Source organism: Solanum stenotomum, chromosome 10 (assembly GCF_019186545.1).
Source record: "Solanum stenotomum isolate F172 chromosome 10, ASM1918654v1, whole genome shotgun sequence".
NCBI classification, from domain to species: domain Eukaryota; kingdom Viridiplantae; phylum Streptophyta; class Magnoliopsida; order Solanales; family Solanaceae; genus Solanum; species Solanum stenotomum.
In genome coordinates this window covers 6,679,196-6,697,810 of record NC_064291.1, presented here as the reverse complement: position 1 = coordinate 6,697,810, position 18,615 = coordinate 6,679,196, and the positions used below count along the sequence as shown (strand labels likewise).

The window sequence follows — 18,615 nt, the reverse complement described above, 5'->3', positions numbered from 1 at the left end:
AGATGATCTAGAGGAGCAGTGGGAGAAGTGTAATGCATTTGTTTTATCTTGGATTCTCAACTTTGTGTCAAAGGAACTCATGAGTGGGATCGTATACGCCACAGATGCATCAGTGGTTTGGTCTGATTTGAAGGAACTATTTGACAAGGTAGATGGCTCAAGAGGTTACCAACTACACAGAGAGATCTGTACAATTGCACAAGGTAACTCGTCTGTATCTGCATATTTTACAAAATTACGTGTGCTTTGGGATGAATTTGATGCACTTGTCCCTCCTCCATCATGTGGTTGTGACAAATCAAAGGTGTATGCTAGTCATCTGCAGTATATGCGTTTGTTTGCTTTTCTCATGGGATTAAATGAGTCTTACAACCAACAGAGAAGCCAAATTCTTATGATGATACCTCTGCCATCTCTAAACAAAGCCTATTCAATGATTGTGGCTGATGAAAGTCAAAGAATGACTGCTGGTTCGTACTCAGGGATTGAATTGGGAGAATCATCATTAGCTACTCTTTATGTTGGGAGTAATAGTTCTAACAAGCATAGTTATCAAGGTAACTTTCAGGAGGGAAACACTAGTCTAGGAATCAACAACTCTGGTTATTCACTTACTGGCAACAATTCTTCGAATGCTATGGGTTACAATTTCCAAGGTGGTGGCTCTACTTCTAATTCACAGAGACAAAAAAGGAACTACAATCTGCAATGTGAAGTATGCAAGCTGAAAGGACACACCATGGATACATGTTGCAGAGTAGTTGGATACCCTCCTGGTCATCCCAAATTCAGGAAGAAATATGGGGGAACAAGGATAGCAAATGCAGTTGATTATGATGATGCTTTCAACCCTTTCAGTGCAAATGTGAGGGGCCAAGATGTGCAAGATATGCATCCTATGGAACAACCAGTATTCACAAAGGAGCAATATGGACAGATACTCAGAATGCTCAACAAAGAAAAAGGGACTGACGATACAACAGTCAATATGGCAGGAATAGCTAACATGGCAGGTATTGCACATGCTTATCTGGTAGATAATAAAGATGACTATACTCGCAAACAATGGATAGTGGATTCAGGAGCTAGTAAACATATTATTTCAGACTTGGAAGCATTATTTGGCACATATGTTCCTCCACAAGATAATGAAAAACAAGTCCATTTACCAAATGGCCAAACCACCACAATTTCTCATATTGGAAAGTATAAATGGAATGGTAGAGATGTCTTGAAAAATGTGTTAGCAGTGCCTAATTTTAAGTATGACCTATTATCTGTGTCACAACTCACTAAACAATTGCAATGCTCAATTGTATTTTTCCCTGAATTTTGTGTATTTCAGGACCTCTCTACTGGGAAAGTGAAGGGGATTGGTAAAGAAAGTGGAGGCCTATATTGGTTGATGGATCCAAATAATAATCATCCTAGTAACAACAATGGTCCAAAGCTTATGAATGTCAATGTACACAATGATGGAACAGACCTATTATGGCACAAGAGACTAGGACATCCCTCAATCAATGTTCTAAGGAGAATGTCGTTAGCAGTGGAAGGACATGATAAACACATTCAGAATAAATGCACAGTCTACCCTTTAGCAAAACAAACTAGATTGCCTTTTATTTTGAGTTGTACTAGAAGGAGTAGAATGTTTGATATGATACATTTAGATGTTTGGGGCCCATATAAAACAGCTACTCATAATGGCTTTAGATATTTTTTGACTTTAGTTGATGATTACAGCAGGATGACATGGTTGTATTTGCTCAGATTGAAGTCAGATGTTGTCACTGTATTAAAGAATTTCATTTCAATGATAAAAACTCAATTTGCCTCTACTATGAAGATTTTTAGATCAGAAAATGGTAGTGAATTTTTCAATAATGAATGCAAAGTTCTGTTTGAAAGCACAGGGACTATACATCAAAGTAGTTGTCCTCACACTCCATAACAAAATGGAGTTGTAGAAAGGAAGCATAGGCATATATTAGAGGTGGCTCGAGCCCTTAGATTTCAAGGAAGTATACCAATTAGATTTTGGGGTGAATGTGTATTGACTGCAGTGTATTTGATCAATAGATTACCCACACCAGTACTTAAGGGTAAGTCTCCATATGAAGTATTTCATAAGCATAAAGCTTCCCTAGATCATCTAAGAGTGCTTGGTTGTCTTTGTTGTGCAACTAAGATTGTTAAGGTTAACAAATTTTCACCCAGGGCTGCTGCATGTGCTCTCTTAGGATATTCTGCTACTCAAAAAGGTTACATCCTTTTTGACTTACATGACAGGAAGATATTGGTGAGCAGAGATGTAATATTTCATGAGAATCTGTTTCCATTCAAGATTAATTCTTCTCAATGCCTTCCTGATCTTACTTCCATACCTGCTACACCAGTACAATTTGATGAGGATGAGCATTTCTTAGTTGGTCCAGGCATACATACTGATGCCAGCAATATTAGTAGTGACTTGATTCCAGATGGTGAAACTAGTGAACCTACAGTAGAGACATCAATTATTGATGAGATGAATCTTAGTCATACATCAACTACAGATATTGCCACTCCTGCTCTTAGAAGGTCAACTAGAGCTACAACAACACCTACTTGGCACCAAGATTATCACACTGGTCATAAGGTTGGAAAGCAGGTTTTTTACCCTATGAGTAATTATGTTTCTTATCAACAAATTTCTTCACCATATCAAGCATATATAGACAACATCTCCACTGATGTGGAACCATCCACGTATGAAGAAGCTATAATAGACTCTAAATGGGTTCATGTTATGACTCAAGAGCTGCAGGCTTTGAAGGATAATGGAACTTGGAAAGTTGTTCCCTTGCCTCATAATCAGTCAGTTATTTGGTGTAAATGGTTTTTTAAAATCAAGTACAAGTCTGATGGTACTGTAGAAAGGTATAAAGCAAGGCTTGTAACTAAGGGGTACAATCAAACTGCTGGAATTGATTATCAAGAGACCTTTTCACCAGTTGTGAAAATGGTAACAGTAAGAACTGTTGTTGCATTGGCTGCTGCTGAGAATTGGCCATTGTTTCAGATGGATGTCTATAAATTCCTTCTTGCAAGGTGACTTATTGGAGGATGTTTTTATGGAACTACCCAAGGGGTTGAAGGTTTAGGGGGAGACACCTAAGGTCTGCTGCAAGCTTGTCAAGTCCTTGTATGGACTCAAACAAGCCTCCAGACAATGGAACTTCAAATTGACAGAAGCACTGATGGGATCAGGCTTCCTTTCTTGAGTTCTTGTATTCTCTAATTTCCAGATTCATATTTGATCAGTCTTCCGCTGAGTAAGTAAGTCAGGCCAAGGGTTCGCTTGGGGCCAACAATGGTTCTCGAGTGCCAGTCCCGCCCAAGGTGTAGGCTCGGGGCTTGATAGTTCAGATACATTAGAACAACTTGGGAAAGGTTTCCAATAGAGTCTGGAATTTTCAAATATAAGAATCGGTTCATATGCCATATAAAAAATTAAAATGCATTTAGATAATGCACTAAAAGTATATCTTATTCCTGGGGTATGAGTACACTGTTTTTGCAGTCAAACTCTCCTACTTTGTGTTGTGATTTCTTTCAAACAACAAGACTGCTTGCTAACCGAATCACAGTTGATGAACTTTTCTAGGCGTCTTTGTGTTCTGTTTCCTACGAATCAGGTGCAAAAGTAAAACAGTTCTTCAATTACATAGCTCCAAAATATTTTTCCACTGAAAACATAACCTATTTGAATCTTAACATGTCCTCTAGATTGGCCAAGTTCAATTCCATATCCTCAAATTTGTAGATACTGAAAAACCTTCCGTGCATCACAAATGAAGAGGAATTCCAACATAATTATTGTAGATTCGATTTTCCTCATTAATTAAACCATGCATCTCACCATTAATAGAAATGCATTGTGCAGCTAATATAGAAAAAATGATTTACAGTCCCCTCCTGATACTGGTTCTTATATAAATTACCATCCCTTTGAAATATCAACCTCAACTTATCAAGAATTCATATATCACAAAGCGTTGTCCATAATATACTCTTCTCCTATTTATCAGTCCAAAATTTTCCAAATTTGTGTTATCCATTACTTCCTATCATACTCTTCCTCTACCATAATGGAAGATACAACACAATTACTTCCTATCCTTGCAGTACATTTTCACAATGATCTTGGACTTGCTACTGCCAACACCTTAGCTGTATGTATTTGTTAGCTTCTAACTAATCCCCTTGTCCAATTTTAATTGTCATGGTTTTCTTTTTTAGAATCAAATTCTACGATGTATTTTGAAAATTTGTCAAATTGACTTTCGAAAAACACAACATGACAATTAAAAATGGACGGAGGAAGTACTTTATTTCTAAAAATACATATCGTTAGTTTGACTCTCATACCTCGATGAAATACAGGGAATTTATGTAGGGGTAAGACAAGTAGATGTAACCATCAATGGTATTGGTGAAAGAGCCGGAAATGCTTCTCTAGAAGAGGTGAGGGAGAATAATCTTTAATATATTTATATCTATGAAAATATTAATCTATCTCTAGCTAATTAATATTATTGTTATTTCTATTTTATATAGATAGTAATGGCCATAAAATGTCGTGGAGAGGAAGTACTAGGTGGTGTCTATACTGGGATTAATACAAAACATATATTCACAACAAGCAACATGATATGTATATATATATAATACTTGTTAAAAATTAATTATGCATATAATAATATTGTTATATATACTAAAAAGAAAAGTAAGTCGTATAAATTGGGACAGAGGGAGTATTTAATTAAAATTATGGATGACACAACAAAAATAACGAATTAAATAAGAACATGCGGTATTTGATAAAAAAAATAAATCATAATTTAACTTCTAGCTAAAATAAGAAAATCTACTAAAAATATTACTGCAATTCTTCCTTCTAATTAAATAGCTTTATGTTCTCAACTAAATAAGTTTCATATTTTTTTATTTTTTTTTTGTGTGTTATTCTATGTACTTAATTTAGGATGGAATATTAAAGAACAAAGGTACATATGAATTTGTATCTGCTGAAGATGTTGGATTTATTCGTGCTAGTGAACACGGTATTAGATTGGGAAAACTCAGGTACACATTATTTTATTATCAGTCTTCTTTTTTCATGTTGCTTTGAAATGCTTCACTTAAGTCGAAGGTCTCTACGAGGTAGGGATAAGATCTGTGTATACACTCTACCTTCCATATACTTTATTTACAGAATTGCACTGAATATGTTATTGTTGGTACGGTTCAATTAGGAATTTGATACTATGGTTGATATTATGTGCAGTGGACGTCATGCATTGAAAATCAAAATCCTTGAGGTATAATACATATCCTAATATTTCAACAAATTAAATTATGATATTATTATATATGAATGTGCATTAACACTCATTTTATTATGTCATAGCTTGGATATAATTTTGAGGAAAAACAACTTGAGGACCTCTTTTGGAGATTCAAGTCAATGGCTGGGAGGAAAAAGGTGAATTAAATTGTTGATGTTTTCATAGTGCAACACTTAATTTTTTCTTATTACTGGATATTCTTATTTTCATACGTTGAATTCTTTACTTTTTTGACGAGCTGAGTATCTATCAAAAATAACCTTTTTACTCCACAAAAATACCAGAGATCTCGTTTATGAAATCACACTCGATATATATTGTTGTTGTTATATGTTTGTTTTATACCTATTTATCTTTCTCTACATCAAATTTTTCAGAATATAACTGATGATGATTTAAGAACACTCATATTAAATGAAACTATCCAACCTCAAATTGCTTGACAACTTGGAGATACATGCCAAGGGCCGAGGGTTTTGTGCTACAGTAATAGATGTATTAAATTTTCTTGAACACTCTAAGGTGGATTCAATCTTTTAAGTTCTTAGTATTGAACTCCCTGTACTTTCTAAACCGCAAGTTTAGACTTAGGTTTGCTATGTTTTTAATAATTTTTTATAAAAAAATTTATGTTCTGCGTTAAGAGGATTGAATTAAAGAAAAATATGATATATTCATGTTGCTTCCACCATTGCAGTTAGGATAGAAGCCTTTATAGAAGCCTAAAGAGGCTTGAGTAAGAACCATCTCTTTTTATAAGCATCTATATTAAGGCTGTAGCCTGGCGCTGTGGCAGGTTATGGATTACTTGAGGATAATATTTGATTAGTGAGACGTATATATGTTATAGAAATGATGGAATAAAGTATGTGTCACGCTCCAAGCCTACATTCTGGACATGTTCGACATTCAAAAATCATTGTTGGTCCCAAGTGAATGTAATGATTCGATTGGTCATTTTTGATAGTTTACTATTTCCCCCCTCCCGATGTTGATCCTGAGTTATTTCTGATTAATTTGTGAAAGTTGGATTGGAACTTTGAGTAAAAAGTTGTGGGTTTTCATAAGTTCTGAGTTTGAAAGGCTAAAGTTGTTAGAAAGTGATTTTTGGTGACTTTTGGAGTTTCTAGTATCGGAATGAAATTCTGTCGATTTCATCAGTCCCCAAATGTGGAATTTGGTCTAAGAGAGTCATCGATTTCAAATTAGGAGTCTTTTTGAGGATTTGAGAATCTAAGTTGAAAATTTGTGAAATTTTAGCCTTTGGATTGACTTTGATCAACATTCGGAGGATTTTGTGTTGGCTGATTTGATGATTTGTGTTGCCGATGTCAACCCGCCACGTTTGTGGAGCTTGTGACCACGTTTGCGGAGGGTAGTGTATTGGGACCCCACGTTCGCGGAGACTTGGTCGTGTTCGCGGGAGGTCAATGTGTTGACCTCCGTGGCCGTAGAGGTAGGGGTGCGTTCGCGGAGCTCTGTTATGAGATGTTCGTCTGCTTTCGCAGACATGGTTCTGTGTTCGCGAAGGGCCCCTAGCCAAAATATCTTCCAAAAATTGAGGTTTCAATCCCATTTCACCATTTTTGAGTTTTGGGAGCTTTGTTGTAGCCTTTGAACAAGATGTTTGAGAAGAACTATTTAGGTGACGATTCCTAATCTTAAATCTTCATTTACCCATTATTATTTATGAATTTAAGTGTTCAAATCAAGGTTTGAAATGATTAATTGAGATTTTCTTCAAGAATCCTAGAATTTAGTGAAATGGTGATTATGGACTCATTTTTAGTCCTTTTTCGAAATGATTTTCACCAATGAATTCCAAATGCCTTGGGTAATGTTTTCAAGTAAAGGTTTTTGGATTTAAATATCAATTTTAGAATTTGGTTTTTCAACTGTGTTGACCCATTTTTTCAAAGTGTTTGAATTAGGTATTGTTATTTCCGAAATCTTATTATGGATACTTGATTGAATTAGATTGTATGGTTTTGGACGTTGTTCGGATGGGTAAGACGGGTAAGACTCAAGTGTTGGGTTGACTAGTCGATTGAATTAAGGCAAGTGATCTCCTAAACCTTATAAATCTAGTAAAATCGTGTATTTCCCTACATTGTGTGTGTTCGATCGTAATGAGAATGAGGTAATGGGTTCATTGTTCCACTTGATAAATCTTAATGAATAAAAAGGGTTAAATGAAAAGGCAATGTGTTGATCATAATACTTTGTGAATTTGTCTTGTTATGAACCCTGATGTGATTATTGATGAAATGTTTTGATGACATTATTGTGGACTTGATTTGCTTAGGTGATTGTCTCTTCCTTATGGTGTGAAATTGCTTACTTTCATTGATTTTAGAGCCGTGATGAGACTTGTGATGTTTATTGATGTCGAGGTTATTGCCGACGAGTGTTATTGATGCTGGGGTTATTATCGGCGAGTGTAATTGATGCCGAGGTCATTGTCGACAAGAGTGTTATTGGTACTGAAGTCATTGCCAGCGAGTGTTATTGGAACCGAGGTCATTGCCAATGGTGTTATTGATGCTGATGTCATTGCCGGTGAGTGTTATTGATGTCGAAGTCATATTCGGTGAGTTTGTAAAATATGGGCGGTTCCCATGAGTTCCAATTGTTATTGTGTGTGATAAATCTATGGATTTATGTCCAGTGTTCTTGATTATTGCACTTTGATGAACTTGATACTTTTGATTGATCTATGTGACACTTGAGATTAGTCATAATTGTTACTTGATTGAGTTAAAGAAAAATATGATATTTGCATGTTGCTTCCACAATTGCAGTTAGGGTAGGTGCCTATATAGAAGCCTAACGAGGCTTGAGTAAGAACCATCTTTTTTTTATAAACATCTATATTAAGGCAGTAGCCTGGCGCTGAGGCACTTATGGATTACTTGAGAATAAAAATTTATTAGTGAGATGTTATATATGTTGTAGAAATGATGGAATAAAGTATGTGTCACATTGTAGACACACAAATTTTATTAGATTTAATTCATACGAAATTTGGATTAAATCCATGTTTATTTGAGTTGGATGATTTATTTGGGCTTTTTTTTTACCCTCCCAAGGAGCTCCCACCCCTTTTTGCTCCCTTGGTGACTCGAACTCGCAACCTTCGGGTTGGAAGTGAGGGGTGCTTATCATCCGAGCAACTCCCTCTCGTCGATTAATTTGGGCTTTACAAATAAATCAATCCTTTTTTATTAAATTCAAGTTCAAGGTCCATTTTATCTTGAAGCTCAAACCCATGCCATGTGTCATAGTGACTAGGCATCTAATACCAACAAGGTGACACCATGTGTCCAAATGAGGTGGTAGTCCTAGTCAAATGCAAGAACCAATTACAATCCACCCAGTGTCAAAATGACATCCTTTGGCCAATCATAAGCAACCTTGTCCACCCCCTACAACTATAAATAGGAGATGAACATGATATTCTAAGGGGGAAGAAAAATTCTTCAACAAGCATTCTGCAATTGGAGAAAGCTACAACACCAGCTACATAGCTCTTTAAAGGAGTGGTCAACGAAGTTCTTCCCGGAGATCGACTTGCAACGACGAAGTGCTTCCCGATGTTCCCAGAGATCAAATAATCTCAAGGAAGTCTACATCATCCTACATTCGAGAAATACTCTACTGAAGGCCCTCGAATCACGAAGAAGTTTAGGAGAGAAGAATCAAGAGAACAACATAATTGTACTCACAAGATTCATCAATAAAAATCACATTTTCTTTTATGTATTTTGCTTGCAGTTAATTTTCAGCGCTTAAGAAAATTTGTTGCGAACAAATTTGGCACGCTCAGTGACCAATTTTGCTCTTCATCACTTCCTCCTACAAATCAAAAAACAACAAGTTCAACTTTGTAATGGCCTTCAAGAAAATCAATGATGTTTTATGCAAGGACTCTACTATTTCCGCATTTGTTGATTTTAGTGATGTTGATCCAATCACTCGAGTTCAAGACAAGTGCCTTGAATGGATCTAAATATTTCATCTCCTTGGAGATGGCAAGAAAGAGCAAGTCTCAAATGACACTCAAAAGTACAATCCTTGAGGGCAACATTGCATCTAACTTTCTCACTCTGCCTTTAACTTTGGTGAATCTAAGAATTCAACGGATTCTTCAATTTCAACAAAGGTTAACTCCTTGATAGTTGAAACGCTCCTCAATGTACGAGCCTAAACTACAAGTTGAAACGCTCCTCGATGTACGAGCCTAAACTAAAAGACGCACCTCGATGTACGAGCCTAAACTGCAAGTTGAAATGCTCCTCGACGTACGAGCCTAAATTGCAAGTTGAAATGCTCTTCGATGTACGAGCCTAAACTGCAAGTTATAACGCTCCTTAAGGTATGAGCATAATCTGCATGTTACTCCTGGCCTGCAAGAGTATAAACTATGTACTGCCCAAAAAAATAAACTCATCATCTTGAACTACGATATGACTTGATCCTCTTCACCAAGGTACGTAGGCGCTAGGAGTAATCACTCTCCAAGCCAGATGGGATGCGGTCACTCTTAGCCTCTTTATTGCCAAGACTCAGGAATAAGATGCACCACGTGCTTGCTCGCCAAGAATGGAATGTTTACGCTCAACTTTTTTTTCACAAGGCAGCGATGATGGCCACCAACTACTTACTCGTTGAAGTTTGAAGGACTACCTCTAGTGTTGCCAAAGAGGGGGTCTGACCGCTCCAAGCTCCTTTAGGAAGTGATACATCAAATGGTTCAACATCGATCTACATTGAGTTATATTTCTGCTGGATCAAGTGTCTTGCAATTTCATTGCCCCTACATTTGAAAATAAATATACGTGCAAAAGTGTGCAAAGTCAGAATCGCAAGTTGTGAGGAATGAGAGCTCCATGTGCTTCTGAAGAAGTCATAAGAATGGTCTAAGATTTTCTACAAACTGAAAGGAAGATGTCAATACACACTGAAGCTTGAAGCATAATATTATCCATAATCTAGTTCGCTGTTGTTTGAGGGGCTACACCAAGTGTTTTTTCACCATGCTCACGCCATCAGAAATAAAATGAAAACGCTTCAAATGTTTCTCTTGTGGAGTCGAATAGGGGGATGAAGATGGAGATGGAAAGTTGTCTCTACCAAGGCTTCAAGAAAAGTGAATGCCTCGAGTAAGTTTTCTGTCAATACTGCAAGGATGAGACGAATGGTTCCACGTCGATCGTGTGAAAAACTCGTGCATCTTCTAGGTGTTTAGGCTCTTTTGGAAACATGAAAAGAAAAAAATATTGGATCCATCGGTGCCAACTGCACAAAGTTTTTAATTTTTCTTGGTTGATCTACTTCCGATAATTTACGTAGTAAGTACATGACTCTTCAATATGGCATGATAAACATGAGCAGCACCACAACAATCTTGTTCGACATGGTGTTGCCAATAACATAAAGCTTTCAATTGCAGCCAAATTGGATCTTGAACGTCAATATCCCATGTTTAAGAAACATGTCAATGCATAAATAAATATGCAACCACAACCATTACCGGCAAAAAAGAGAAACAAGAAAATCTAAAAGACTCAAATCTGTGAGGTAAACGACAAAATTTGTAAACCAATTTCAAAAAACAATTCCCGTCAATACGGAAGGTTTTTGACATTGAATTTTGGATATTACATAGTACTAAAAGTCTAGTTTCTCCAGAATAAAGCCTTTCATCGTTTGAAATGCTCCTACACCAAGAAAAGGGCGTTTTAGCGAGATTGCGCATAACTATGAGGCCTCGTCAATGTGAGATGGTTTTGATGTTTATTATTGGATATGTCATAGTACTAAAAGTCTAGTTTCTCCAGGATCAATCCAATTGTCATTTGAAAGCTCCCACACCAAGAAAAGGACGTTTTGGCGAGATTGCACATAACCGTGAGAAGAACTTCCAGATTTGGAAACAAACTTCAAAAATCAATTCATGTCAACACGAAAGGTTTTTATGTTGATTTTTGGATATGTTGTAGTAATAAAGATCTTGTTTCTCCAGAAGCAAGCTGATCATCGTTTGAATGCTCCTACACCAAGGAAAGGGCATTTTAGCGAGATTGCGCATAACTGTGAGGAGAACTTCCATATTTGGAGACTGATTTCAAAAATCAATGCCCATCAATGTGAGAGGTTTTTCATGTTGATTTTTGGATCTGTCGTAGTACTAAAAGTCTAGTTTCTCCAGAATGAAACCGATTGTCGTTTGAATGCTCTTACACCAAGAAAAGGACATTTTGGCGAGATTGCGCATAACTGTGAGGAAAACTTCCAGATTTGATGACCAACTTCAAAAATCAATTTCCGTCAATACGAAAGGTTTTTGATGTTGATGTTTGGATATGTCGTAGTACTACAAGTCTAGTTTCTCTAGAATCAAGTCGCTCATCCTTTGAATGCTCTTACACCGAGAACGGGACGTTTGGCGAGATTGCGCATAACTGTGAGGAGAACTTCTAGATTTGGAGACTATCTTCAAAGAATCAATTTCCGTCAATACAAAAGGTTTTTGATGTTGATTTTTGGAAATGTCGTAGTACTATAAGTCTAGTTTTTCCAGAATCAAGTTGTTAATCATTTGAATTCTTTTACACCATGAAAAGAACATTTTGGCAGGACTACATGAAATTGAGAAAAGAACACACCAAATTTGGAGTTACACCTTGATTTGGTTAGGATAATTATTTTTTTCCAATGATTCTTTGATCAATCATATAGAAGTTCCTTTGAACAATATTTATTTCTTATACAAGGAAAGCTTTGGTAAAATTGGAAGAAGCAAATCATATCAATTCTTACCCATCTAAATGGAAGTTGCTAGTACTCAAAAGGAAAGCAATAAGTCTTGAGATTTCAAGAATGATTCTTACAAAATCAAGCACAAGAAAGAAAACTTAGTGTGATTATTAAATTACCAATTGTTTCCAAGTTGAAGGTTTGCAAAAAAGAAGCAAATCAAGTTATGATCTTTTATTTGAAATTCAACTTTGGGGACTTATTGTGTGACTGTCTAAGTATTGGTGTCCAAATTCGTATTCAAGTCTATGGTGAAAGTTTTTTGAATTTAAAATTCATACAACTTTGTCACATTGATTTGCTTATCTCTCTCTCGAGAATCCTTCATATCGTTCCTCGAGTGGATTGAAATAACAAAAGTCCTTAGGAGCACATCAAAATGGGATTGCACATGACCGTACCATGCAACTTATTTCATCACAAGAAAGGAAGTCAAGCAAATGCCTTGAGAGTGATATTTTTGGATTTGTAATACTTCAAGTCTCGCAATCAAGTGTCGGCAAACCCTACACTTCAACAAGGCTTGAAGTAGGAGGCAACTGTAGACACACAAATTTTATTGGATTTAATTCATATGAAATTTGGATTAAATCCATGTTTATTTGGGTTGAATGATTAATTTGGGCTTTACAAATAAATCAGTCCATTTTTATTAAATTCAAGTCCAAGGTCCATTTTACCTTGAAGCTCAAACCCATGCCACGTGTCATAGTGACTAGGCATCTAAGACCAACGAGGTGACGCCGTGTGTCCAAATGAGGTGGTAGTCCTAGTCAAATGCAAGAACCAATTACAATCTGCCAAGAGTCAAAATGACATCATTTGGCCAATCATAAGCAACCTTGTCCACCCCTTACAACTATAAATAGGGGATGGACATGATATTCTAAGAGGGAAGAAAAACTCTTCAACAAGCATTCTGCAATTGGAGAAAGCTACAACACCATCTATATAGCTTTTCGAAGGAATGGTCAACTGAGTTCTTCCCGGAGATCGACTTACAACAACGAAGTTCTTCCCAACGTTCCCGAAGATCAAATACATCTCAAGGAGGTCTACATCATCCTACATTTGAGAAATACACTACTGAAGGCCCTCGAATCACAGAGAAGCTTTGGAGAGAAGAATCAATAGAACAACAAAATTGAACTCACAAGATTCATCAATAAAAATCACATTTTCTTTTATTTATTTTGCTTGCAGTTAATTTTCAGCGCTTAAGAAAATTTGTTGCTAACACACGCTCTAAGCCTACACACCTGGACATGTTCGACATTCAAAAATCATGGTTGGTCCCAAGTGAATGTAATTGTCACGACCCGAGTCTACACCCTGGACGTGGCTGGCACTCAAGAACCATTGTTGGTCCCCATGCGAACCCTTATCCTGGCTGACTACAAGCAGAAGACTAACTTAAGCATGCAAAAGCTTAAAACCTGAATAAAAATTCCTGAAACTTAAATACAAAGGTTTAACTCAAAACAAAACTCTAAATAATATATTATATTCAACTCGCCCCAAAATAGGCAACTTAAGTCTTTAAGACATTTAACAAAATAAATGAACAGACTTTTGAAACTCTATTGTCTATCTATGAAGCCTCTAAATGACAAAGATGGAAGTTGGGACAAGACCCACGACCTCCTAACAAATGATATAACTGAAAGTAAAAGTGGAACCCTCCGGAAGCAAGGAGGTTCACCATAGCTAACTCGAACTCCACGTGGCATCAACAAAGCTCCTGTTAATGATCCTAAATACCTGGATCTGCATCATGAAAAAATGCAGGCCAAATGGCTCGGTACGTGGAATGTACGAGCATGTAAGGGGAATTCTAAAGCATAATATAAGCTTGAACATGATAAAAAGAAAAGATACTTACCTCTTTTCAAACTTACTTAACTCAAGGAATACTCAATGATACACAAAACTACTCAAACTTACTCAACTCAGAAGTACTCAAGGATAAGATACTCAACTCAGAAATAAGATTCTCAACTCTGTGAAACTCAACAATAAGGTACTCGACACAATGAAGCACAAATCAACTCAAGATACTCAACTCGAATTATGCAACTGAGGATAAAGCAATAGTAAAAGATGCAATACATATGGAAAGTTATAAAACGGTAGATAGCAACTCAATGTATTGAAAAATACAATAATACTCAGTGTGTATATAAAAATACAATATAACTCTGTGGGAGTTTTTCTAACCGATAACCACCACTATGAGCCTAAGTGATGATACAATATCTTGCCCACGTTGCCAGAACTGTCCTATAATTTGCCGTCATAGAGAACACCTTAACTAAGTGGATCCACTAGTTTATGCTAAAAAGCACTAAGGAGTCATCTAAAAAGTATAATCCTTTCTATCCATGAAGACTACATGGTTTATGGAGACTTGAGTTATTTGAATTCGCGTCCCCATATCGGTGCTCAATGCTACTCCTAAAATATACTCAACTCATATGTTTAAAAACATAACTTTTTCTGTGGTTTGAGATAATTACTCAAAAACTAGCTCAAAGGCTCTCTTGGAAATTGATGTTTCCTTTCTTGCTCAAATGTGAAAATACTTTAACTCTTGGATATACTTAGTTCCCATATAATCTTTGAAGAAATGAACTTTACTCCTACTCTTTACTCAACTCAAAGCTTAAGTCTTAAAACAAAGTTAAAATATTTGTAAAAGACTTCTTAGAATATAGTTCATGCCGAATTATGGACATGAACAACTCAATGCAAGGTTTTCAACAACCATAGATAGGACTCAAGAACTTCACTGATACAACTCATTTCAAGAATACTCAACTCAGAGGGTACATGCGGAATTATGAGCATGAACTACTCAACTCAAGGACTCAAAGATACTTCTCATTTGAAGATTGTTCGACTTATAGGGTTCATGCGAAATTATAGGCATGAACGGTTCAACTCAAGGACTTCATGGGTAACAAGTAATAGTCCCCTGATTAGAAATATAATCTCAAAGGGGATTAGTAACTCAATACTCAAGAGTTAGAACTTGAAGATACTACTCATCTCAAAGGTACTCAACTGATGGAGTTCATGCGGAAGTTATGGAAATGAACGACTCAACTCAAAGGTCAAAATATAAATAAGGAACTCATGTATACGACTCTTCTCATTCTCATACTTACTTACTCAAAACGTAGCTCAAATCGATAGTTGATCTCAAAGGATTTACAATTGAACTCAAAGACTTTCTTGAACTCTACTCTTAACTCTCTCTTGAATGTGAATTATGAATTCAAGAGTTATGATTCATGGTTTGAAGGATCTCATGATGACAAAGTAGACGCATGAATACATTCTCCTCATCCTCATACTCACTTGCTCAAGTCTTGAAACAAGTTACTAGAAGTTGAAGAAGACTTCTAAAAAGACTCAAATGGACTTTCTCAAAATGTTCGAAAGAACTCTCAACACCTAACTGTTAACTCTACGTTGAATTTGAATTATGGATTCAAGGGTTATGCTTTGGAATGTAGGACCTCTCAATGATTTAGGAGGGTTAATATAGTTGATCACAAGAACGGGTGAAGACCCAACTTAAAGAACACTTGCACGATACGGAGATGGAATTAAATTTTTGGTTGCTAAAATATTTTTGAGGCAGAGGACTCCCTATCCTTTCCGCGACGTGGAGAGGGGGTGACCGACTGGATGCTGAAAACTTAAGCGCCTCCGCGATGCAGACCTAGGTCCAATTATTTGCCCGATCTTTTCTGCCTTTTCCAAACTCGACTCAACTCGCACCCAAAGTAGTTTTATCGACCAAGTTCACAAAAATTAACAAACCCAGAATGATTTAAATGAAACCCATATAAAATCTATCAAGGAACTCAACTCGTTTGCAGAACTCACACCTTAAGAACTCAAATTCATTCAATAATGGCCAAAACTCAAGAACTTAATAATTCAATCTCAAAAACGAATTCAAGGATAGATTTAAACATGATTGGCGTGATGGTGAACAAACCCAACACTATGAAAGCTTACATACATGAAATAACTATCTTCTTGAAGAACTTGAAGGAAAATCTTGGAAGAATAACCCTAGTCTTAGCTTTTCTTGTATTCCTTGAGTGTAGAATTTTTGGAGTGGATGAAAGGGTTTGATTTATGAAAACTGATTTTTCTATACGTTTAGGGCAAATTAGATGACTTTCTAAGGGGTTTTAGGACCAAAATACCCTTTAAGAAATAAACAAAATGAGCTGGGAGTCGGAATAATTTTTCACCAGGCAGTGAGGTCTGTATTGGCTCCGTTACGCGGAGCCATCGCGGAGCTGCTGCCATGTTTGTGTGTCGTTAGTAAATCAGCCATAACTTTTTACTCAGAGGTCGAAATTTAGAAAACTCAGTGGCGTTGGAAAGAGGACTCGAAGGTCTTTCATTATATATCTATATCTTACCTAACGCATCCTGTACTAATAGTTATGGTCATTTGAAGTTGACCCAAAACTCATAACTTAAACATAACTTGCAAAATTTCAGATTTTTCTATTTCCAATTTAGTTCTTTTTGGAACTCAAGGTGCTACATCTAGTTCCATTAACACTTAGGAAAAATTTAAATTCCTTGGTAAAACTTACTCAATACTAAGGATGGTTCGAGTCTTAACTCAAAAAAATTATGGGGTGTTACATATCTCCCCCTTGGGATCATTCGGCCTCGAATGACGACTGGACTGGGTAGGGAATGAAGTTACTCTTACTAAGGTCTAAGGCTAATGGTACACTCTCACTATATTTAAGCTTAACCCAAAATCCATAGGTTTGGGTTTTATACCTCTCTATAGGGAATCTCATTCCAAGACTACTACTCTTTATCACCACATTGGGCTCATATAAAGAATCACCCAATGTTTAACAACACCTCATTCAAGCTCAGTACTCAAACAACTCCCTGTACTCCTACTAACCAATTCCTTAAGAAATTCTCAACCCTTGACTTGATTTCTCATACTATCATCTCCCCCTTTGGTCTAAAGCTAATACTTGAAAGCTATGGACCTATTCCACATTGACAACTCAATTATGCTATCTAGGCATACATGGAAAATCATAAATTAATTGGAACCTCATCTAGTAACATACCACCTTGGTAGACCTCTTGTTGCTCTTGTTACTCTTGTGACTTACCCACACTTCACTACCCTTATCTATAGGTAAGGGTCTCTCACTTGCACCACTCATATTTATTGCAGTTTATCACCTCAATTCCTCACCTACTCTATGTTAAGTCTTTTAGATCAAATCTCAAGACTAACATCATCACCCTCATGTTGCCTTTCTTTTGATCATGACACTTATTTTGAAATTCAAGCTTAGTGTTTGTTACTAAATCGGAATATCAATATGACTGCTCACCTACTATACTAACTTACAACTACTACATACAAAGTTAATAATCATTCCCCCACTAAAATTTCATGACAAATAGTCAATCCTTACCTCTTAGTCTTCATACTTACAATTTACTATCACACTTCCCTTCACAACTTGAGTACTATTCACTCATTCACTATACATCATTGCCTAATTAGTTCTATAACACTTTGAATATTATGGGATCTCCCTCCAAATCATAAGTCTAGCTCAGATATATCACCTCATGTATACTCCTGCTCTTCTATTCAGCACTTACACTTGATCAACACCTACACAATGACACTTCATCACAAACTCCTTTCTAGCTACAACACACTCTACCTCCTATGATGGAATCTTCGCAACTCATCACTTCTTAGTCTACCCATAAGGGAAAACTCCTCATTACTAACTTACTAGATACTTGACTATAGTATCATAGCTTGCCAACACACTACCCTCCCTTACTTAGGTTACTAAACCTTTACATACTTTCCTCTAACCCTGGGATCTTTCACTACTATTGCTCATGATCTCGTAACTCATCCTAGCTTTTTGGATGAAGATATTTGTAACACCCCGTATCCGAAAATAGAGATTTCAGATTTTCTGGTGTTACAGGTGGCACTCACGGACACCATCCATGGACCGTAGATGGACTCACGGTCCGTCCTGCAGGTCTGTGGTTCGTGACAGAAAACTTCCCCAGAACTCAGTCAGAAAATTTGGCTAAGTGTTGACCCACGGCCGGACTTACGGTCCGTAAATCAGGTCACGGACCATAGTTCGTGTCCGTGGATCGATGCCCCAAAAGCCTAGCTTCAGTCCCGAACTACGGTTGACCATCACGGACCGTCATTCGATCCACGGTCCGTAGGTCTGACCGTAGATCGAAGGTCAACAGCCAGTTAGCTGAAAATTCTGATGGGTCAACTTCAGATGGTCATAACTCTTAGTAAAAAATGAATTATGTGTCCCATGACCTATGGTTAGATATATAA

At 36.7% G+C, this 18,615-nt stretch overlaps 1 protein-coding gene across 1 annotated transcript in view; it reads left to right on the top strand.

Moving 5' to 3' along the window:
- The first annotated feature begins 4,133 nt into the window (after positions 1-4,133).
- Positions 4,134-18,615, top strand: part of LOC125841779 (2-isopropylmalate synthase A-like) — a 123,146-nt gene continuing 108,664 nt past the window's right edge. The window contains exons 1-7 of the mRNA XM_049520947.1: positions 4,134-4,217; positions 4,429-4,509; positions 4,603-4,699; positions 4,898-4,929; positions 5,030-5,130; positions 5,333-5,366; positions 5,456-5,530. Coding sequence (XP_049376904.1) covers positions 4,134-4,217; positions 4,429-4,509; positions 4,603-4,699; positions 4,898-4,929; positions 5,030-5,130; positions 5,333-5,366; positions 5,456-5,530 — 504 coding nt within the window. The remainder of the gene's footprint in view (positions 4,218-4,428; positions 4,510-4,602; positions 4,700-4,897; positions 4,930-5,029; positions 5,131-5,332; positions 5,367-5,455; positions 5,531-18,615) is intronic.